General features: G+C 46.2%; 1 protein-coding gene across 4 annotated transcripts in view; it reads right to left on the bottom strand.

Moving 5' to 3' along the window:
- The window catches only part of LOC147102225 (uncharacterized), a 163,060-nt gene that overhangs the window by 33,565 nt on the left and 104,676 nt on the right, over positions 1-24,819 (bottom strand). For all 4 annotated transcript variants that reach the window (XM_085964544.1, XM_085964547.1, XM_085964546.1 and 1 more), the window contains 7 exons: positions 18,363-18,452; positions 17,744-17,834; positions 12,147-12,239; positions 11,070-11,098; positions 9,394-9,473; positions 8,085-8,195; positions 6,123-6,217 (listed from right to left, as the gene is read on the bottom strand). In XM_085964544.1, the coding sequence (XP_085820670.1) occupies positions 6,123-6,217; positions 8,085-8,195; positions 9,394-9,473; positions 11,070-11,098; positions 12,147-12,239; positions 17,744-17,834; positions 18,363-18,452 (589 nt within the window). The remainder of the gene's footprint in view (positions 1-6,122; positions 6,218-8,084; positions 8,196-9,393; positions 9,474-11,069; positions 11,099-12,146; positions 12,240-17,743; positions 17,835-18,362; positions 18,453-24,819) is intronic.

Raw genomic sequence — 24,819 nt, forward strand, 5'->3', positions numbered from 1 at the left:
CAGTTAAAATGGAGCTAGATACAGGATCAGGTCTGACCGTCATAAGTCGACGGGATTACGAGCGGCTATTTCCACATATACCTTTGAAAGACACATCCATTATCTTGAAAACATATACGGGGCAGAAAAGATACCCCAGAGGAAAATAAGGGTGCCTGTTGTATACAACGGCAAGGAAATACAGAAGTTGTATTTATACATTCTGCAAGATGGTGGTCCACCGCTGTTGGGACGTGAATGGATCAGGAAGATACGTTTAGACTGGCACTCCATTCAGGCACTGACGGTGACCAGTAAGAAAAAAAATGATGACGACGTCATACCTGAACGATTAAAAGACATCTTGGCCAACGCCAAAGAAGTGTTTCAACAGGAACTAGGAACCTTGAAAGGCGTCACCGCCTCAATAAAAGTGGAAGATGCGGCAATTCCCAAGTTTTTTTAAGGCAAGGCCGGTGCCATACGCAATTCGTCCAGCAGTCGAGGCAGAGCTGGAGAATTTGGAAAAGGCAGGCGTGTTATCCAAGATAGATTGGAGCGAGTAGGCAACACCCATCGTCCCGGTCATTAAGAAAACGTTGAATAATGATAAATCTGAAGAACAGAGAAAAATTCGCATCTGTGGGGACTTCAAGGTGACTGTAAACCCGGTCCTTCACACTGTACAATATCCTCTTCCGAGGATAGAAGATATTTTCGCCTCACTATCCGGAGGGAAACGTTTCACCAAAATTGACTTGGCACAGGCATATCTACAGATGGAGGTTGAGGAGGCCTCTAAAAAGTATCTCACGATAAACACACACAAAGGCCTGTACCAGTACAATCGACTGGTTTTCGGAGTAGCATCAGCTCCAGCTATCTGGCAAAGAGCTATGGAGCAAGTCCTGCAAGGGATTCCGGGGACTCAATGCTACCTAGACGACATCCTTGTAACAGGAGAAAACGACAACGAGCACCTTGCCAATTTGGAGCAGGTGCTCACTAGGCTGAGAGAACAGGGCCTACGAGCAAATCGCCCCAAGTGCGAATTTTTCCAGAAACAAATATCATATTGTGGCCACATAATTAACGAAGAAAGGTTGCATAAGTCACCTGAAAAAATTGAGCGTTCATAAAAGCCCCAGCACCTGAAAATGTCTCACAATTAAGGTCGTTCCTGGGATTGATAAATTACTATCATAAATTTTTACCGAACTGGTCAACTGTTCTGCACCCTCTTAACGAACTTCTACAAACGGGAGTAATTTGGAAATGGAGCGAAGACTGTAAACGTGCCTTCTATAAATGCAAAGGCTTGATCACGTCCAAGGAAGTTTTGGCTCATCACTGCCCATCAGACTGGCATGCGATGCATCCCCTTACGGCGTAGGAGCGGTATTATCGCCTAGATTCCCTGATGGCTCAGAGCGTAACTATGCCCAGATCGACAGGGAAGCACTCAGCCTGATATGGGGAGTGAAGAAATTCAACCATTACCTACACGGACAAAAAATTTACCTTGTTGACTGACCATCAACCCCTCGTCTCCATATTCAACCCTAAAAAGGGCGTTCCCATTATGACAGCGCAAAGGCTACAGAGGTGGTCCCTTTTCCTAGGGGCACACCAATATGACATAGAATACAAAGGATCAAAACAGCATGGAAATGCTGACGGTTTATCGCGTCTACCGTTGCCAACGGTAGAAGAGGCACCTACAGTGGACCCAGTGGAGATGTTCCACTCTACCATAGTGGAATGTCTACCAGTAACAAATTCTACCATTGAAAAGGAAACGAGAAATGACCCGACTCTCTCATGAGTCTACGATTTAACGGTGAAGGGATGGCCAGCACATGGCGAACCACTGTTGCCAGCATTCTCGCAAAGAAGAGAACAGCTGTCAGTGTGCCGAGGAACCTTGATGTGTGGATCCAGAGTGGTGATTCCACCCAAACTCCAGGATAAAGTGCTAAAGGAGCTTCACGAGGGGCATCTGGGTGGAGTGAAAATGAAGAACCTAGCCAGAGCGTTTGTGTGGTGGCCAGGTATCGATGGAGACATCGAAGAAATGACCAAGGGCTGTCTAGGATGCCAGAAGGTCCAAAACGCCCCACCACAAGCCCCTCTACATCCATGGGAGTGGCCCTCATCTCCATGGCAAAGGGTACACATTGACTTTGCTGGTCCATTTATGGACTCAATGTTCTTAATTGCGGTTGATGCACACTCCAAGTGGCCGGAGGTAATAAAGATGTCCTCCACCACCATGGAAAAAACCATCACAGTATTAAGGACCATATTTGCCAGGAATAGGCTGCCTGAACAGATCTGTTCTGATAATGGACCGCAATTTGTGTCTGAAGAATTCAGGAAGTTCTTAAAAAACAATGGGGTTAAGCACTACACGTCCGCCCCATACCATCCCGCCACCAATGGATTGGCTGAAAGGTTTGTCCAGACCTTCAAGAAGGCCATAAAGGCCATGGGTAATGAAGACATAAAAATACAGCATAAGGTAGATAACTTCTTGTTTGCATACAGGAATGCAACACATGTGGTTACAAACCAAACTCCCGCCATGATGTTTTTCAATAGAAGACTAAGATGCCGGCTGGATTTGATCAAGCCAAACATCAGAAGAGACGTAGAGAACCGGCAATTTCAAGGCATAAATGAAAGGCCAACTAGAACCTTCCAGATAGGTCAACAAGTTTTGGCCCGGGACTACCGTACCAAGAAATGGCAGCCTGGAACTATTTGCACACGACTAGGACCGCTGATGTATACCGTGGACATTGGAGAAAGCATAAGAAGGCACCATGCTGACCAGATCATAGAGTCATCCGAAAAGGGACAACCTACACCACAACTCTATACGCCTAATGATGAAGCAGAGATACCCATAGTATCTACCTCCGATCCGGTGATACTGGAACCAGATGAACCCGACACTGGCATTCAAGCCGAATCGACCTTGCCAAAAGAACCTACTACACCACCGAAAACTACTACACCACCGAGGCGTTATCCGGACCGAGTCAGGAAGCCTCCAGAGAGACTAACTTATAATTGATTAACTGCAGCAAATGTGTAGATTATTGTTCTTGTAAACATGTTAATTAATGATTACTTAAAAATGTTATGTACTGGTTGTCTAGAAGGGGAGGAATTGTGGTGTATGTGCCTTTAAGAGCCCCTGTGTACTGTAATGCCGGTAGTGGCCACTCGGGCTATATAAGCCTGTATAGTGTGTTGTATCTGTTAGTTCACCTCCAGACTTTGTTCAGTAAACACCTGTTAAACCAACTCCTGCATTCCATGTCTCCATTAACACACGGATACAACATGGATGATCCTTATCGACCTCCTCCCGAGGTCCTCACCATCACAGAAGTCAGTCTTCAGCCAATTCAATTCACTCCACATGATATCAAGAAACGGCTGAGCGTACTGGATACAGCAAAAGCTATGGACCCCGACAACATCCCAGCTATCATGCTGAAGACTTGTGCTCCGGAACTAGCCACACCTCTAGCCAAGCTGTTTCAGTATAGCTACAACACTGGCATCTATCTGACAATGTGGAAAACTGGCCATGGTACGTCCTGTCCACAAAAAGCAGGACAAATCCAATCCGGCCATTTACTGCCTCATCAGTCTACTCTCAATCATCAGCAAAGTGATGCAAAGTGTCATCGAAGGTGCTATCAAGCGGCACTTACTCACCAATAGCCTGCTCACTGATGCCCAGTTTGGGCTCTGCCAAGACTACTCGGCTCCTGTCCTCATTACAGCCTTGGTCCAAACATGGACAAAGGAGCTGAATTCCAGAGGTGAGGTGAGAGTGACTGCCCTTGACATCAAGGCAGCATTTGACCAAGTGTGGCATCAAGGAGCCCTAGTAAAACTGAAGTCAATGGGAATCGGGGGGAGTCATACCTAGTACAAAGGAAGATGGTTGTGGTGGTTGAAGGTCAATCATCACAGCCCCAGGACATCACTATAGGAGTTCCTCAGGACAGTGTCCTAGGCCCAACCATCTTCAGCTGCTTCATCAATGACCTTCCCTCCAACATAAGCTCAGAAATGGGGATGTTCACTGATGACTGCACAGTGTTCAGCACCATTCACAACTCCTCAGATAATGAAGCAGTCCATGCCTGCATGCAACAAGACCTGGATGACGTTCAGGCTTGAGCTGATAAGTGGCAGGTAATATTCGTGCCACAGAAGTGCCAGGCATAACTATCTCCAACAGGCGAGCGTCTAACCACCTCAACGGCATTACTATCGCCGAATCGCCCACCATCAACATCCTGGGGGTAACCATTGACCAGAAACTTAAGTGGACCAGCCACATAAATACTGTGGTAACAAGAGCAGGTCAGAGGCTAGGTATTCTGCAGCAAGTGTCTCACCTCCTGACTCCCCAAAGCCTTTCTACCATCTACAAGGCAGAAGTAAGGAGTGTGATGGAATACTCTCCACTTGCCTGGATGAGTGCAGCTCCAACAACACTCAAGAAGCTCGACACCATCCAGGACAAAGCAGCCCACTTGATTCGCTCCCCATCCACCACCTTAAACACTCACTCCCTCCACCACCGGCGTATCGTGGCTGCAGTGTGTACCATCTACAAGATGCACCGCAGCAACTTGCCAAGGCTTCTTCAGCAGCACCTCCCAAACCCGCGACCTCTTCCACCTAGAAGGACAAGGGCAGCAGGCGCATGGGAACACCACCTCCTCCAAGTTCCCCTCCAAGTCACACACCATCCTGACTAAGAAGTATATCGCCGATCCTTCATCGTCGCTGGGTCAAAATCCTGGAACTCCCTCCCTAACAGCACTGTGGGAGTACCTTCACCACACGGATTGCAGCAGTTCAAGAAGGCGGCTCACCACCACCTTCTCAAAGGCAATTAGGGATGGGCAATAAATGCTGGCCTTGCCAGCGATGCCCACATCCCATGAATGAATAAAATGCTGTGTAAATTTTTAAAAACTTTTCCTTTCCTTGATCTTAAATGTATCCATCCCCTCTAATTACCAACTCAGTAACCAGCCTCTCATCCCTGGCATTGTAATAGTGAATCTCTACTGCACTCTGTCCTTCCTGAAGTATGATGGCCAAAGCCGCACACAATATTCTAACTCCATTGTTTTTTAGCTTTAGTACTCTATGCTCCTGTTTATATAAACAAGGATCCCATGTGCTTTTTAACAGTGTTATCAACTCGTGCTCGCACTGTTAAAGATCGTGGAGTAGATTTTTGTCTTCACCACCTCAGGAGTGGGTGGGGTAATCTGGTGGGGGTGGGGTAATCTGGTGGGGGTGGGGTAATCTGGTGGGGGTGGGGTAATCTGGTGGGGATGGGGTAATCTGGTGGGGATGGGGTAATCTGGTGGGGGAGATGGGATAATCAGGCGGGGGAGATGGGATAATCAGGCGGGGGAGATGGGATAATCAGGCGGGGGAGATGGGATAATCAGGCGGGGGAGATGGGATAATCAGGCGGGGGAGATGGGATAATCAGGCGGGGGTGGGGTAATCTGGTGGGGATGGGGTAATCAGGCGGGGGAGATGTAATAATCAGGCGGGGGTGGGGTAATCAGGTTGCGGTGGGGTAATCTGGCGGGGGTGGGGTAATCTGGTTGCGGTGGGGTAATCTGGCGGGGGTGGGGTAATCTGGCGGGGGAGGTGGGGTAATCTGGCAGGGGTGGGGTAATCAGGTTGCGGTGGGGTAATCTGGCGGGGGAGGTGGGGTAATCTGGCGGGGGAGGTGGGGTAATCTGGCGGGGGAGGTGGGGTAATCTGGCGGGGGAGGTGGGGTAATCTGGCGGGGGAGGTGGGGTAATCTGGCGGGGGAGGTGGGGTAATCTGGCGGGGGAGGTGGGGTAATCTGGCGGGGGAGGTGGGGTAATCTGGTGGGCCTGATCACCCGTCCTCTATAGAATCTGTCTGATTTTCATTTCAGGCAGTGAAGACGAATAGCTACTCCTGTGTATCTGGTTCACTGCTATGATAGAGCGAGCAAATGGGTGTTTTTCCAGTATATGGAGGGGTTATTGTCTACTGTACAGCCTCATAGCAGGCGAATAATATTCACATAACCACACACTAGATTGAAGTGCTACCTCTGCATTTCTGACATCCTGTTCGTAACTGCGAAGCTGTTCCTGTGTTATCCTGTTCACCAAGTTCTGCTCTCCAATGCCTTGTCCATTAACAACTACAGAAAACATTGAAAATTATATTAACCCTGCACTGTAGGAATAAAAAGTTTCTCAAAGTACCAGGTTTGGAATGTGTCAAAATAAAACTAAGCACTCCCAACCCACTCGAGATTTGAATATGTAGGGTAGTTTCTGCTTTGGGCGCAATTGGGAAATTGTGCCCAAAATTGCGCCGGTTCGGCTCCAGTTCAAGTTTCTGATAAATTTCATTTGCATAAGCACAAACTCATTTTCATAAGCATTAAATCTTCAATGTACCAGCGCAATCTGGCAGCGTTACAGAACGTAATTGTTTCTTTTTTTTCTTTCCATTAAAAGGTATTCCTCGATGTTTCTGAGAGTGGTAACCCAGTACAGTTTGATTAATACAGCTGAAAATGGGTTTCTCAGCAAAAAGAAGCATTTTTAATCAGAGTGTCCAGTGCCCCACCTGCGAGTAACCTGATTCAAAATCACTGAAAATTATTTTATAAAACTGCACTGAACCATTTAATAGTTTTATTGGTGTACACTAGTCAGTTTCTTAGTAAATTAAATATTTTTTGAAGTGAAAAATCTTTTAAAACGTGCCCCCTAGTGCCTGTGCGCCCAAGATGTTAAGCGCAATTTGAAGAGCCTTCTTGAACCAGCGCAATCAGTGGATCTCACAATGTCGACCTGGGCGCGTGGCCAGTTTTGTGGGCGGAGCCTGATTTGGACGAATTGATATCTGAACCAATGTAAAAGATTGGGGGAAATATGAACGCAAGTGGTTTTGAGCGTAAGTCACGTTTAAAATTCCGCGACCTTTTGTGCTATTTGGTCGATTCTGCCTGGATTGTGCTGATATTATTAGTGTAAACAAGCAGAAACTCGACCCCATAATCCAGGTGGACACTTCAGTGCAGTACTAAGGGAGCGCTGCACTGTCAGAGGTACAGTACTGAGGGAGCGCCGCATAGTCGGAGGGGCAGTACTGAGGGAGCGCTGCACTGTCGGAGGGGCAGTACTGAGGGAGTGCCGCACTGTCGGAGGGTCAGTACTGAGGGAGCTCTGCACTGTCGGAGGGGCAGTACTGAGGGAGCACTGCACTGTCGGAGGGGCAGTACTGAGGGAGCGCCGCACTGTCGGAGAGGCAGTACTGAGGGAGCACCACACTGTCGGAGGGGCAGTACTGAGGGAGCGCTGCACTGTCGGAGGGGCAGTACTGAGGGAGTGCCGCACTGTCGGAGGGTCAGTACTGAGGGAGCACTGCACTGTCGGAGGGGCAGTACTGAGGGAGCGCCGCACTGTCGGAGAGGCAGTACTGAGGGAGCGCTGCACAGTCGGAGGGGCAGTACTGAGGGAGCACCACACTGTCGGAGGGTCAGTACTGAGGGAACGCTGCACAGTCGGAGGGGCAGTACTGAGGGAGCGCTGAGCTGTCGGGGGGGCAGTACTGAGGGAGCACCACGCTGTCGGAGGGTCAGTACTGAGGGAACGCTGCACAGTCGGAGGGGCAGTACTGAGGGAGCGCTGAGCTGTCGGGGGGGCAGTACTGAGGGAGCACCACACTGTCGGAGGGGCAGTACCGAGGGAGCGCTGCACTGTCGGAGGGGCAGTACCGAGGGAGTGCTGCATTGTCGGAGGGGTAGTACCGAGGGAGTGCTGCACTGTCGAAGGGGCAGTACTGAGGGAGCGCTGCACTGCCGGAGGGGCAGGCGGGTGTGGAGGGCAGCAGTTGGGCTCAGAGGACCGGGTGGGGTCGGAGGAGTGGTTGAGTGGGGTGGTGAAGGGCCAGACACGAGACCTGAGGGGCAGGTAAATGATGGACTATAGCATTTGATTAATGGTGAGTAACAAACACCACAGGAGAACAGCTAGTGTAATAAATAATAAACTCACTTGAATTAGCTGTGTGCATCAGGTGCTGCAAGAGGTCAAGGGTCACACTTTCTGCTTTCCTTGTATTAAGGTGCTGATGGAAAGTCAGGCTGCCTGCTGTGGTCATTGAATCTGATGGAAAGGAGATATTATTAATATCTACATATGTGACCAGTCCACTCCATTAAAATCTACCCTGATTTAGTACCAGGATGAAAGTTTCCCCACTGTTTAGGCCCCGCACCTCATGAAGGATATATTGGCCATGGAGGGGGTGCAGCGCAGATTCACCAGAATGATACCGGGGTTTAGAGGGTTAAATTACAAGGATAAGTTACATAAACTTGGCTTTTATTCCCTTGTGTTTAGAAGGTTGAGGGGTGATATAAAAATGTTTTAAAAATGTTAAAAGGATTTGATAGGGTCGATGCAGAGAAACTATTTCCTCTGGTGGGGAATCCAGAACAAGGGGGCACAATCTTAAAATTAGAGCCAGGCCGTTCAGGAGTGAAATCAAGAAGCACTTCTTCACACAAAGGGTAGTGGAAATCTGGAATTCTCTCCCCCAAAAGGCTGTGGATGCTGGGGGTCAATTGAAATTTGGGTATTGGTATTAAGGTATTTGGAGCAAAGGTGGGTAAATGGAGTTGAGATGCAGATCAGTCACAACCTAATTAAATGGCGGAACAGGCTTGAGGGGCTGAACGGCCTCATGTTCCTATGTTTCCTTCCCCTAATGTGCTCTTTTACATTAACTGTATCATGATTGTTCATTTCTCAGGCCAAGGTACAGGATTATTGCTGGACATGTTACTGCCATTACAGGTCCAGGTTTTGGGAATACTGCTGCCTCTGCGCTCCTCCAATTCTGGCCTCTTGCGCATCCCCGATTTCCATCGCTCCACCATTGGTGTCCGTGCCGTCAGCTACCTAGGCCCTAAGTTCTGGAATTCCCTCCCTGAACCTCTCTGGCTCTCTAACTCTCTCTCCTCTTTAGCTCCTTTAAACCTACCTCTTTGACCAAGCTTTTGGTCATCTGTCCTAGTATCTCTTTGTGGCTTGGTGTCACATTTTGTTTCATAATCGCTCCTGTGAAGTTCCTTGGGACATTTTACTACGTTAAAGGCACTATATAAATACAAGTTGCTGCTGTTACAGATCCAGGTGCTGGAAATACAGCAGCTGTTACAGGCCTGTATCCAGTCGGTCTACATTTTATCGGTATATAACAAAGGGTTTTAGACTAAAAGATCTCTGAAGCCATTTGTTGACCTCCTAGTGAAGTGTAGTGTATGTGGGAAGTAGCTGCGTGGAGTGCTGTATATATTACCTTCTGGAGCCACAGCCCGTTCGGACAAGGGGAATCCACTGCTACTACCTGATTCTAACGATGGTGGGGGTGCTGTAAAGCTACAAAAACAAGACAATTTAATGAATTAGAATGTCAGATTAAAAACTTTACACAAATATGAAAAGGTTTGAGGCTGATGCCGATTATGGTGCAGTGTACCAACAGTTTGCTGCAACTAGTTTCAGCTATCTGTCCTTAGTACAGATACTTGGCAAAGAAGATACTTGTGGTGGAAAGACCATAATTAGAGAACAAATACTTAGGAGGACGTGGGCTTATGAGATAGTCAACACAGAGTTGTGAAAGGTAAGTCAAGTTTAACTAACCGGTTTGATATTTTTGAGAGAATAGAAGAAAGATTTGAGATGAGAATGTGGTAAATGTAAAGTATATGGACTTCCAGAAAGCATTTGAAAAAGTGTTGCATAAGAAATTGAGGGCATGCAAGGGCAAGTGGTGGTATGAACAGAGAGATATTAGTATTCAGCAGAGGGTTGTGGTAAATGGATGCTTCCTAGATTTGGGGCCCCAGGGCTCGTGTTCCCTCATCACCTCACGCCTCGGACACAAAAAAGTTTTCAGTTAGTACAGTAGTTTCTACTTCAATAAAAAACAAAATAGTGAGGTTTTTAAAGCTTGAGACAGTGAGGTATGGGCTTTGATTTTACTTAGAATTTGAAAACAAAAATATTTCATTCTGCAGTTGTTCTAGGTACTTATTTATCCAGCTGCAGTGAGTAAGGATAAACGTGAGAAGGCACAATGGCCGTGAAATTTGGCTCCTTTGCACCTGTCGTTAGCGCCCCTGGAGGTGCTAACGGCTTATCGCCCTGGCGGGGGCGCAGCGCCTCCAGAGGAATTCAGTGGGGCGCTACTAAGGCGCTAGCCGATAGCGCCCCGCCGCGACCCTTACTGCCCCGCGGCAGAAATTCGGCTGCGCCCCGCGAGGCTGCCATAGGCGGTGTCAGCGCCAGCCTCGCAAGTCGCAAGCCGGGCCACCCTCTGCTCACGGGGCACTAATTAAAGGGAGGTGCGGCCGCGACCCGCACCGCCATTTTATTTTTTTTGGCCGACCTCCAGGTTAGCCGTTGGAATGGTCCATGGTCACCACTGCATGCTTCTGACCTGCAGCCTAAAACTGACGCGCATATTTCAATCAACAACAAGCTGTATTTATATAGCGCCTTTAACGTAGTAAAATGTCCCAAGGCGCTGCACAGGAGTATTTTAAGACAAAAGATTTGACACCGATCCACATAAGGATAAATTGGGGCAGGTGACCAAAAAGAGCATCTTAAAGGAGGAAAGAGAGGTAATGGGGCGGACAGGTTTAGACAGGAAATTCCAGAGCTTAGTGCCTAGGCAACAGAAGGCATGGCCACCAAAGGTTGAGCGATTATAATCAGGGATCCTCAAGAGTTATCATCAAAGTTATCTGATCAAACAACAATTAATCTCTAATTGACCTGATCATGTTTACTTGGCAATAATTAGATTTTAAGACCTTACCAGTAGAATAATACACTGTGCATGGTATAATACTCCTGTACTTATAAAACAACATCTAATATACGCTCAACACATATCTATATATTACAGTAATGGATAGATTATATTCAGTAAAAATTTCCAAGTACAGCTGTTGATGCACGTACCTTCTCAGAGAGTAAGCATCAATGGAATGCTAAAAAGCAAAATGAACAATAGTGTCTTTAGAGGCTGGTGTGAACAAAACATACTAAAAAAATTTTTTGATGTTAGAGACAACAGAACAAACTGCTACCCAGAACTAAACCAGCACATGGAGATGTCACTAGAGCACTTCCCAGACAGTAAAGAAAGACTTGCGTTTATATAGTGCCTTTCACGATCACAGGATGTCCCACAGCGCCAATTAAGTGCTTTTGAAGGGCTGTTGTAATGTAGGAAACGGCACAGCAAGCTTTCACAAACAGCAATGTGATAATGACCAGATAATCTGTTGTAACAATTGGTTGAAGGATGAATATTGGCCAGGACACCGGAGAAAACTCTCCTGCTTTTCTTCGAAATAGTGCCATGGGATCTTTTACGTTCACCTGAGGGCAGACTGGGCCTCGGTTTAACTTGAAAGATGGCACTTCTGACAATACAGCACCCCCTCAGTACAATAGCTAGAATTTGTGCTCAAATGTCTGGAGTGAGACTAGAACCCACAACCTTCTGACACAGAGGCGAGAGAGCTACCTACTAAGCCACGGCTGACCTTATCTTCTGGGATAGAGAAGGCATTGCTGTCTCCTCACTGCCCTCTACCATGCAGGGTGCAGACAGCACATCATTGTACCCTCCACCCTACAAATTATGCTCAATTCTGTCCCCCACTCTGTAAGTCATAGCTACCTTGCTGTCATTCTGCCCAGTCACTCTGCTCTGCACCATGGAATAGTAGGATTTGATTGTGTCCCTGATGACCAAGATAATAAATTAGCCATTAGCTCTACATGACCCTATCAAGTATTCAGAAGCTAGCACAGCTCATTAATACAGTTCTGATGATGAAGCTGAAGTCAGACCTGAGCAGTGACCATCTCTTTATGGCACCAATCTGATATGGGTATTTTCTGCACCTCCTATCCTGATGACCAAGATTTCTGAAGTATTCAATATCTCTATGAGAGCAGTTTTGTGCTATGAATAGAGATTGAAGACCATTTCTCTTAAAGCTCTGCCACTTCCCAGCTTCTCATTACCTGTCTTTGTTGCATCATCTGCCTCATTTCAACCTGTAACTGGCTGACCTGTTCCTCTGCCTTCCTTTGCATCTCATATCGAAGGTGCCGCTCCTGCATGAATGTAAAGAAGATCAGAACCTTTCTGTTTGTAAATTTAATCTAATCACTCATAGAACTAGCAACACCAAGCAGCAGTTTGGGTATTTTTCTTATGGTATCACAGGTTGTTTGGTAGTGAATGTCTCAATTGCTTTAGTTTAGCAGTGTGTATGTTGGTTGGATTAGTTGGGCCTCAGCCATTTACAATCTATATCAATGACTTAGATGAGGGGACCGAGTGTAATATATCCAAGTTTGCTGACGATACAAAGCTAGGTGGGAAAGTAAGTGGGAACATAGGAATATAGGAACAGGAGGAGGCCATTTAGCCGCTTGAGTCTGTTCCGTCATTCAATGAGATCATGGCTGATTTGTGACCTAACTCCATATACTCGCCTTTGCCCCATATCATTTAGTTAACAAAAATCTATCAATCTCAAATTTAAAATTAACAATTGATCAAGCATGAATTGCCATTTGCGGACGAGAGTTCCAAACGTCTACCACCCTTTGTGTGTAGTAGTGCTTCCTCCTGAAAGGCCTGGCTCTAATTTTTAGACGATGCTCCCTAGTCCTAGGGCTAGAAATTGGGCACCTTAGCTCCGGGGGGCGGGTGGGAGGGGAGATAACGGGGCGCTAATCACTTTCTGACCGGGTGCGGCGAGAAGATTGACTCCCACTATATTTGGCGGGAGGCTTGCGGCGACTGTATGGCGTTGCGCCCCGATCAACTTTGCCCGGAGATCGTGACATCATCGCTGTGCGCATCGCCCCACTAGCGCCCCGGACCCGAACGTCAGTTCTGCCTCCTGCAGCATCGCCAGGTGAAAACACCGGCAGCTGCAGGAGGCATTTGTCGGGAGGCCAGGCGCTTCGGGGGCGATACTTAAAAGCGAGATGGCCGAGGTAAGTGGGAAAAATTCTCAAATGGTCTTTGTATTTTTTTTTCATTTTTCTTTCCCAGCGATCGATCAGCCCAGCACTCTGCTGTAGTGCATCGGGCTGATCAGGCCGGATCGCGGCTGCCATCGGGGACCAGGTAAGTTTTCCCCTTGCAGAGCCTGCAGCGATGGCCCTTCCCTTTAAGGGAGGGAAGGAGCCTTCCAACGCGGCAGCGCAGCATGGCCCATTGTGCAGTGCTACACACCTACTGTCCTGCCTGCTGCGTTCCAGGAAGGAAGTGGAGTGCTTTATAGCGCTCCGCTTCCTTCCTGGAGCGCAAAAACAAATTTTTTAAAAGTTGAAAAACATTAGCGCCTGGCGCCCCATACCGAATTTCTCCCCACTAGACTCCCCAACCAGTGGAACATAAGAACATAAGAAATAGGAGCAGGAGTCGGTCATTCGGCCCCTCGAGCCTGCTCCGCCATTCAATAAGACCATGGCTGATCTTCTACCTCAACTCCACTTTCCTGCACTATCCCCATATCCCTTGATTGCCTTAATATCCAAAAATCTATCGATTTCTGTCTTGAATATACTCAACAACAGAGCATCCACAGCCCTCTGGGGTAGAGAATTCCAAAGATTCACCACCCTCTGAGTGAAGAAATTTCTCCTCATCTCAGTCCTAAATGGCCGACCCCTTATTCTGAGACTGTGACCCCTGGTTCTAGTCTCCCCAGCCAGGGGAAAACATCCTCCCTGCAAGAATTTTTTATGTTTTAATGAGATCACCTCTCATTCTTCTAAACTCTAGAGAATATAGGCCTAGTCTATTCAATCTCTCCTCATAGGACAATCCCCCCATCCCAGGAGCCAGTCTGGTGAACCTTCGTTGCACTCCCTCTATGGCAAGTATATCCTTCCTTACGTAAGGAGACCAAAACTGTACATTATACTCCAGGTGTGGTCTCACCAGGGCCCTATATAATTGCAGTAAGACGTCTTTACTCTTATACTCAAATCCTCTTGTAATAAAGGCCAACATACCATTTGCTTTCCTAGTTGCTTGCTGTGCCTGCATGTTAACTTTCAGTGATTCGTGTACAAGGACACCCAGGTCCCTCTGAACACCAACATTTCCCAATCTCTCACCATTTAAAAAAGTCTGCTTTTCTATTTTTCCTACCAAAGTGGGTAACTTCACGTTTCTCCACATTATATTCCATTTGCCATGTTCTTGCCCACTCACTTAACTTGTCTGTATCCCCTTGAAGCCTCTTTACATCCTCCTCACAACTTACATTCCCATTTATCAGCTTTCAGTCCCACTGGATCATCAGCAAACTTGGATATCTTACATTTGGTCCCCTCATCCAAATCATTGATGTAGATTGTGAATAGCTGAGGCCCAAGCACTGATACTTGCGGTACCCCACTAGTTACAGCCTGCCATCCTGAAAATTATCCGTTTATTCCTACTCTCTGTTTTCTGTCCGTTAACCAATCCTCAATCCATGCTAGTATATTACACCCAATCCCATGAGCCCTAATTTTGTTTAATAACCCCTTGTGTGGTATTTTATTGAATGCCTTCTGAAAATCCAAATACACCACATCCACTGGTTCCCTCTTATCTACCCTGCTAGTTACAACCTCAAAAAACTCTTAACAGATTTGTCAAACACAATTTCCCTTTCATAAATCCGTGTTGACTCTGCCCAATCCTGTTATTATTTTCTAAGTGCTCTGTTACCACATCCTTAATAATATTCTAGCATTTTCCCTACTACTGATGTCAGGCTAACTGGTCTGTAGTTCCCGTTTTCTCACTCCCTCCTTTCTTAAATGGTGGGGTTACATTTGCTACCTTCCAATCCGCAGGAACCGTTCTAGAATCTATGGAATTTTGGAAAACGACAACCAACGCATCCACTATCTCTAATAGCCACCTCTTTCAAAACCCTAGGATGTAACGAGCAGGGTGGATAAAGGAAACCAGTAGATGTAGTGTATTTGGATTTCCAAAAGGAATTTGATAATGTGCCACTTAAAAGGTTACTGCACAAGATAAGAACACATGGTGTTGGGGGTAACATATTAGCATGGATAGAGGATTGGCTAGCTAACTTGGGATAAATGGGTCATTTTCAGGTTGGCAAACTGTAACTAGTGGGGTGCCACAGGGATCAGTGCTGGAGCCTCAACTATTTAGAATCTATATTAATGACTTGGATGAAGGGACCGAGTGTACTGTAGCCAAATTTGCTGACAATACAAAGATAAGTGTGAAAGCAAGTTGTGAGGAGGACACAAAGAGTCTGCAAAGGGATATAGATAGGTTCAGTGAGTGGGCAAAAATTTGGCGGAAGGAGTATAATGTGGGAAAATGTGAGGTTATCCACTTTGGTAGGAAGAATAGAAAAAACAAAATATTATTTAAATGGAGACTACAGAATGCTGCAGTACAGAGGGATCTGGGTGTCCTCGTACATGAAACACTAAAAGTTAGCATGCAGATACAGCAAGTAATTAGGAAGGCAAATGGAATGTTGGCCCTTATTACAAGGGGGATGGAGTATAAAAGTAGGGAAGTCTTGGTACAACTGTACAGGGCGTTGGTGAGACCACACCTGGAGTACTGCGTACAGTTTTGGTCTCCTTATTTAAGGAGGGATATACTTGCATTGGAGGCAGTTCAGAGAAGGTTCACTAGTTTGATTCCTGGGATGAAGGGGTTGTCTTATGAGGAGAGACTGAGCAGGTTGGGCCTATACTCATTGGAGTTTAGAAGAATGAGAGGTGATCTTATTGAAACATATAAGATTCTGAGGGGGTTGGACAGGGTAGATGCTGCGAGGATGTTTCCCCTCATGGAGGAATCTAGAACTAGGGGGTATAGTTTCAGAATAAGGGCTCGCCCATTTAAGACGGAGATGAGGAGGATTTTCTTCTCTCAGAGGGTCGTGAATCTTTGGAATTCTCTACCCCAGAGAGCTGTGGAGGTTGAGTCATTGAATATATTCAAAGCTGAGATAGACAGATTTTTGAACTGCAGGAGAGTCAAGGGTTATGGGGAACAGGCAGAAAAGTGGAGTCGAGGTCAAGATCAGATCAGCCATGATCTTACTGAATGACGGAGCAGGCTCAAGAGGCCGAATGGCATATTTCTGCTCCTGTTTCTTATGTTCTTTGAAAGTTAACATACATGTACAGCAAGCAATTGGGAAGGCAAATGGTATGTTATACTCCAACCCCCTTGCAATAAAGGCTAAGGGTAAGGAAGTCTTGCTGCAATTATATAGGGCTTTGGTGAGACCACACCTGGAGTACTCTGTACAGTTTTGATCTCCTTACCTAAGGAAGGATATACTTGCCTTAGAGGGGGTGCAATGAAGGTTCACTAGATTAATTCCTGGGGTGAGAGGGCTGTCCTATGAGGAGAGATTGAGTAGAATGGGCCTATATTCTTTGGAGTTTAGTAGAATGAGATGTGATTTAATTGAAACATACAAGATTCTGAGGGAGATTGACAGGGTAGATGCTGAGAAGCTGTTTCCCCTGGCTGGAGAGTTTAGAACTGGGGCCATAGTCTCAGGATAAAGATATCGGCCATTTAGGACTGAGATGAGGAGAAACTTCTTCACTAAGACGGTTGTGAATCTTTGGAATTATCTGCCCCAGATGGCTGTGGGTGCTCAGTCGATGAGTATATTCAAGACTGAGATCGATAGATTTTTGGCACTAAGGAAATCACGGGGATATGGGGATAGGGCGCGAACGTGGAGTTGAGGTAGAAGTTCAGCCACGATCTTATTGAATGACGGAGCAGGCTCGGTGGGCCGTATGACCTACTCCTGCTCCTATTTCTTATGTTCTCAAGTTCAGTAATGCAAGAATTGGTTAGGATTGCTTGCCAGTGTGTGCATTTATTGGGCTTGTTTGGTACTGCAAACACTGGTTGGATTAATTCAGTAACAGATGCAGTGATTGAGTTACTTGGTACCGTATGCATTGGTTGCATTTATTCAGTAATGGATGCATTGGTTAGGTTGTAATGGGCCATTTGGGACACTTACTGTTGCCGTTTATTCTGGTTTTGAAATAACTCCTGTATTGGCGCTAACATCTATTGTCAGGAAATTACTTGAGTCTATAATTTAAGGTGATTGGCAGAAGAACCAAAGGCGACATGAGGAAAAACTTTTTACGCAGCGAGTGGTTAGGATCTGGAATGCACTGCCTGAAAGGATGGTGGAGGCAGATTCAATCGTGGCTTTCAAAAGGGAATTGGATAAGTATCTGAAGGAACGAAATTTGCAGGGCTACAGGGAAAGGGCGGGGGAGTGGGACTGGCTAAAGTGCTCTTGCAGAGAGCCGGCACGGGCCCGACGGGCCAAATGGCCTCCTTCTGTGCTGTAACCATTCTATGATTCTATGAACTGAGGTAGAACAGGACGATGTAACCCATGTATTCATGAAACCACATGTGTAATGCAAACCACTGACAATAATGACATCTGAGTAATGAGAGAAAATGCAAACCTGCAAAAGAACACTCACATGAAATAAACCATCCACAACAATGGCACGTTCCAAGGGTTTCTACAACTAATCTCACTTTGCTAAAGTACCTGCTGAAGCTTTTCTTCAAATGAAAACTTCTGTTCCAAATTAATTCTCTTGGTCTCCTCCAGCAGTCTTTGAAGCTGCTCTTCGTCCCTCCTGCAGTACAACACAGTTTGATTAGTTGTTATTTTCCAGGCCTGTGCTACGAAGGATTGCCAGTTTTTGAGAGACTTTTTTTATATATTAAAAAAGAGACACCACAGATGCAGTCGTAGATAAAAGTGAAGATTTCAGGAAAGATAACATTTTAGGGCTGGTGTCGGTAAAGCCCACACACGGATTCCTTTTATTACTGCTGCCCTCCATGGGATCGCACTATTTACTGCAGCCCCCCAAGGACCCTCAGACTAACTGCTGCCTTCCACAGACCGCTAGGGGTAGAAATTGAACCATGTAGTGTCCGGTTTATGAGGACAATTGTGTGGACCAACATCTCACAGCCAATGGACGCCTGACCTGATATCGGGTTGGGCCATTTTTCAGGTGTCCCTAACTGTTGCCTAAAACGTGTTGGCCCTTACATATGCAAATGAGGGGCCTCCCGTCTGTTTTAGGCCTCCTCTGGGAAATTGGATATCGCAGAGTGAAGCAGGAGATGTAGTGCACACCTGTTCTTCATCTTACCTTCGGTCTTCATCCTCCCTTAGTCTTATCAGCCTTTCCTCTTGTTTGACTTTCTCCATATACTGCAAGCGTTGAGCCTCTCGCTCCTCCCTATAAAATACACAGCCAGTTTAACGAAAGTACACAGGCGTTCTGCGTTTCTTTAGATTTAGATTTAGATTTTGACTAGAACTGACAGATTTCACAAGCTCATAATGCTTCGCAGTGCAAGGGTCATCTTACAGCAGTAAACAATGGACCAGGTATGTATACCGGATTGGAAGACAACTGAAGGGACAAGACCAAAGATGAGAAACATTTTAATTATAGCTTAGTCATTCTGAATACTGCTGCACCTACCCATAAGTACCGCACCCTCCCATGGCAGTCAGGCACATAGAAAAGCTTCTGGAAACTTGTATCTCTTGTTTATTGATTTAGAATATATATTCGAGATCCTGATGGTCGACAGTTTCAGTTATGAGTAATTGAGCTATTTAGGTTATGAAGGTCCCAACTTCGATCTAACTTTGAGATAATTTCAGTCAGGGTGGCAGTAGGAGCTATAATTGGCCTTCGCTCCTAGAACTAGGGAGGGGGAAATCATCCCGTGCTCCCACTCTTGATCACCATTCAGTGACCCAATGTGTTTATGTGGACATCGAATGAGAACAAGATTGGACTCAGCTGTGAAGCTCCAGGTTTGAATATCCTGCTGACACTCAGTGTAGTCTCACACATAAGTGCAGTTATAAATTTTGTCTTTCTGAATTTGTGTTGCAGCTAGAAAAGAGAGCATTTAACACCAAGTGGAGGTATTAATAGTTACAGACCTATCACCAGTAGTACTGGGAACAAATTGAAATGTTGAATTATGGGTTTCACACAAGTAGAAAGTTAAACCATAAATTAGTGTAAGTGCAAACTTTCTTAAAAGTATATCGGTGACTTTTATAAATCTCATCAAGAAACTACTCATGAAATAACGCTGGACGGCCAGCTGGTGGTGCCGTCCAAGGAGTATAAATACTCGGGCGTGGGCCCCAGCTTCCAGGGACATTTTGTAAGACAAGGAACTAGTGAAGTACAACTAGACCTCCATGTTCTGAAATAAGTTGATTAAAGCCTTGCTTTATGCTCAAACCAAGTGCGTAGTGAGTTTTATTACGTCAATTTAATCAACTTGATATCGACTCCACACTTTGGGTAATTTCGGGAACAGCCAGCTACGACTCGAACCGTAGAAGGGAACTCAGACAAGTAATCGATCCATCATGGAGAAACTACTCAGCCCCGCCCATCTCGACCTGGACCCGAATTCACTTACAGCTGCTAAGGTATGGAAACACTGGTATCGTACTTTCAGCAACTTCCTCAGGGTGTGTGGTGAAAATGTTCCTGATAAATTAGAGATACTTGCAAATTATGTATCCCCTCATGTGTTTGATTATAATCGAAGACTGTGTAGACTATGACGCCGCTATCCAAATACTACAGCAGCTATATATCAAGTCCCCAAATGAAATTTTTGCTCGGCATCTACTGGCCACAACTCGACAACAACCCGGGGAATCACTTGACAAATTCCTTCAGAAACTTCGCAGGCTCAGCAAGGATTGTAATCTTAAAGCTGTTACAGCTGAGCAGTACCAGGAGGAGTTAATTCGTGATTCCTTTATTAATGGGATTGCATCTCCCTTCATACGTCAGCATCTGTTGGAGAATAAAACCCTCAAGTTACAGGCTGTCTATAACCAGGCATGTTCTCTGGACTTAGCAAAGAGGAATGCAGATACCCATCTTTCACCACGTGCACGGGCTGCTGCTATCACTTTTAGTGACGCCTTCGATAGGCCTCGGGCGGAAGCCCTCACTGATGACGACTCCAACCTGGCTGATGGCAACCCTACCCTAGAAACCTACACTAATGACAATCCCGCCCTAGCGGCATCTTGGCAATCCGGAGGAAGTGTTTCTTCTGTGGAGGTGCGTTCCATTATTGGAAATTTTGTCCTGCTTGTAACGCAACCTGCAATCATTGCAGCAAGAAAGGTCATTTTTCTAAGGTATGCCAGTCAAGAGCCACTGTTAGTAAGAAAGGCCACTTTTCTAAGGTATACCGGTCGAGAGCTCCTGTTAGTTTTGCAGCTACTATCTATAAAACTGCTCCTCCCCCAAAAGCCACTACTAAGGTTACAGCTGCAATCTATAAAACTGCTCCTCCCCCAAGAACCACTACTAAGGTTACAGCTGTCAAGGGTAAAACTGCCCCGCCTCCCATCACAGCTGTTTTTCCCCAAAGTCTGTCCCATGCAGCCACAAAGGTTTCGGTAAATGGACACATTTTGAGTGCACTAATTGACTCATGCAGCTCTGACAGCTTCATTAGTGAGCGGGCTGTCAGTAAGTTAAAACTGCGTATTTACCCCTCGGACAGGGAAATTGCAATGGCTCTGACGATACTGACCACCAATTCTTCCGGCTTTTGTCTTGTCGACCTTATCCTCAATGGCCGCACTTATTTCTCCACCCGGCTCGGGGTGCTCAAGAACCTATGCAGTGATGTGCTCCTGGGACAGGATTTCCAGAAACAACACAAAAGACTCACTTTCGAGTTTGGAGGGTCAAAGCCAGAGCTTACTATTTCCAAAGTACCGTTTTGTGTGCTTTCGGCGGCTTCGCTCGACGAGCCCTCCTTGTTTGCCAATCTTTCCCCCCGATGTAAGCCCATAGTCAGTAAATCACGACGTTTCAGCCAAGATGATCGAGCCTTTATCGAGGCAGAAATCTCTCGCCTTCTAGCTGACGGTATCATTGAGCCATGTTCATCTTCCTGGCGGGCTCAAGTTGTCATTGTTAAAAATCCTCTGAAGCAACACAAGAAACGTCTTTGCATCGATTACTCGCAAACTATTAACCAGTATACCGACCTGGATGCCTACCCACTACCACGCATCGATGACATGGTCAATAACCTTGCCAACTACAAGGTATTTTCAATTTTTGATTTAAAGAGCGCATATCATCAAGTACTGTTAAAGGACAAAAAGTATACAGCCTTTGAGGCCAATGGTTGGCTTTACCAGTTTTGTCGCCTTCCATTTGGGGTCACCAATGGGGTGGTCGTCTTTCAACGGGCAATGGATAGCCTAGTCAAACAGGAGAACTTAACGGACACTTTTCCATATCTGGATAATATCACCATTGCTGGTCATGACCAGAAGGAGCATGATGCCAACCTCCAGAAATTTTTTGACGTTCTCCGTCGTCGCAACTTAACCTTAAATGAGTCCAAATCTGTGAAATCAGTACCATCAGTCAACATCCTTGGCTACTGGGTGGGCAACGGTGTCATCAAACCGGATCCGGAGTGACTTCGTCCGCTTCAGGAGCTCCCTCCCCCTACGAATCTTGGCTCTCTTCGTCTGGCACTCGGCATGTTCGCCTATTATGCGAAATGGATACCCCACTTCTCCAACAAGATCCAGCCCCTGCTTCACGCTAAGTCATTTCCATTGGAGGCAATGGCTATTTCAGCTTTCAATCTCCTCAAGCGACAACTGGAAAAAGCCACGCTTCGTTCCATTGATGAAAATCTTCCTTTCGTGGTCGAGTGCGATGCATCGGATGTGGCGATCTCTGCTACCTTGAATCAAGGTGGTCGACCCGTTGCATTTCTGTCCAGAACTTTGCAGGGTAGCGAGCTCCATTATCCTCCTGGCGAGAAGGAGGCTACGGCCATCATCGAAGCGGTACGTAAATGGAGTCATTTTCTCGCTCGTCGCCATTTCACACTCATAACCGATCAGAGCTCCGTGGCCTTTATGCTGGATAACCAGAAACGCACCAAGATCAAGGATAACAAAATACAACTCTGGAAGATGGAATTGGCTGCCTTTGGATACACCATACATTATCGACCCGGCAAAGAGAATGTGGCCCCGGGTACCCTCACGCGGACATTCTGCTCTTCTATGTCAACTTCAACTCCGGTGGATCTTCATACTGACTTATGCCATCCTGGCGTTACCCGTATGTTGCACTTTGTGCGATCTAAAAATCTCCCATTTTCTACGGAAGATGTGAAAAGAACGTGCTCCTCCTGTAAAATCTGTGCAGAGTTAAAACCGCAATTCTTCCGTCCATCGAATGGCTCGCTCATACACGCTATGCAGCGACTCAGCATTGACTTTAAAGGGCCATTGCCTTCCTCAACGTGGAACACCTACTTACTGACTATGGTGGACGAATATTCACGCTTTCCCCTGTCCCAATATGCTTACTTCCACAGTGATCAAATGCCTTGATCAAGTCTTTTCCCTTTGCGGTACGGCCAATTTCATCCACTGATCGGGGTCCCCCCTTCATGTCAAGCGAACTCAAAAGTTCTCTCTCCCAACGGGGAATTGCACAAGTAAAACAACACTGTACCATCCCATTGGTAATGGACAGGTTGAGAGATACAACGCTATCATTTGGAACGCTGTTCGTCTTGCGCTGAGGTCAGGCAATCTACTAGACCAGCAGTGGGAAACTATGCTCCCTGATGCATTGCATTCCATCAGGTCTCTCCTTTCTACTTCTACCAATGTCACACCTCACGAGCGATTCTTCAGCTTCCAGCGTCGCTCCACCCATGGGACGTCTCTACCGTCATGGTTGGCAGCTCCTGGCCCCGTGCTGCTCTGAAGATTCGCCCGATCGTCGAAAACCGATCCTGTAGTCGACGAGTTAGAACTTGCGGACGTCAACCCCACGTACGCACACGTGCGATACCCAGATGGCCGGGAGTCCACTGTTTCGCTCCGGGACCTGGCTCCCTGTCCGGCCGGTTCCGCGGACCCAACTGATGGAGGGACCCGCGGGGATGAGGCTGACACTCTGCGCTCCCCTGAGGATGACGCCTTACCTGGGACATTGAGGGATCTGCCGGCTGCCCTGCCGGATCCGCTCGGGGAGCCGAGCGCTCCCCATGGGATGGCCACCCCGGGCCAGGACGCCGGTCAATCCCCGGCTAACCAACGGGACGAAGCCAGTTCTGCGCCTGTGGGGACCCGCACCCAGAGTCACGATCTCCCCAGCCTCCCTCGGGTCGATCAGAGCAACACGGGCCCTGTCGATCCACCAGTATGGATCAAGTGGTCCAGGGACCAAGACATAGTCCGGGGAGACGTGCCTTCTGGCCATAAACAAAAATCTAAAAAACTGCAGCTATTCGTGTTCCGCCTAATCAGTTAAGAGGAAATCGTCGGACTTCCAAATCTTTTTGGCAGGAAGGTGGTTATAAATCTCATCATCAAGAAACTACTCATGAAATAACGCTGGACGGCCAGCTGGTGGTGCTGCCCGAGTATTTATACTCCTTGGACGTGGGCCCCAGCTTGCCAGGGACATTTTGTAAGACAAGGAACTAGTGAAGTACAACTAGACTTCCATGTTCTGAAACAAGTAGATTAAAGCCTTGCTTTATGCTCAAACCAAGTGCGTAGTGAGTTTTATTATGTCAGTGACCATACTTAAACTGGAGCAATTTTTCAATACAAGTGAAGTGAGTTGAGTACAATTGAAGCTCAGAAAGTCTCACAGTTAATTCTTTGCCACATTGTTTTTTCAAAGTCCTATGACTAATTGGCATCTTTTTTTGCATCAAGCTAGTATATAGTAAATACCAAGTTTTGATTGGTTGCTTTCGCAACATTTAATAATTTTAAATAAATGAATAAAATGTTTAGAGGAGATCAGTGCCTCAACCCTGTAATTCCAGTGTGAAATTTTAGATCAGGTCTATTAAGTCCAAATCCAAAATAACTAGGGTGTTTCAGTAACATTTTAACATAAATTCAGTGAAATGCAGTGGGTGTAATATAGATGGACATTAGGAAAACCTTTGACAGGGTATCACATGGGAGATTACTAGGGAAGATTAAGGAGTATGGAATTAGGCAGAGGCTAGTAAACTGGATTTTAAATTGGTTAGAAGGGGGAAAACAGAGATTATGAGTTAAAGGTAGTTTTTCAGAGAGTTTCGAAATAGGTAATGGTGTTCCACAGGAATCAGTTCTAATTATATATCAATGATTTAGATATAGGTCTAGAGGGAGTGGTGTTGAAATTTGCAGATGACTCCAAAATAGGTGGTATAATAGAAGACCAACGGAAACTGCAAAGCAATATTGATAAGATGGGTGAATGGGTTTAAATGTGGCAGATGGAATTCCATCTCAGTGAGTGTGAGATGAAGTATTTTGGTAAAGGAATAACAGCAGCAATGACACTGTGAATGGAAGTAGGCTCGATGTTGTGGGAGAGCAGAGGGATTTGGAGGTTCAGGTCCACAGGACATTAAAGGCAGCTCCTCCGGTTGATAAGACTGTAAAAAAGCTAATGGAATTCTTGGTTTTATCACAAGAGGTATAGAATATAATATAAAAATAATAGAATATAATACAATATAAAACCTTAATAAAACCTCAGTTAG

Source organism: Somniosus microcephalus, chromosome 22, assembly GCF_052327205.1.
Source record: "Somniosus microcephalus isolate GS21.2 chromosome 22, FLI_Smic_1.0, whole genome shotgun sequence".
In the NCBI taxonomy this organism is placed as follows: domain Eukaryota; kingdom Metazoa; phylum Chordata; class Chondrichthyes; order Squaliformes; family Somniosidae; genus Somniosus; species Somniosus microcephalus.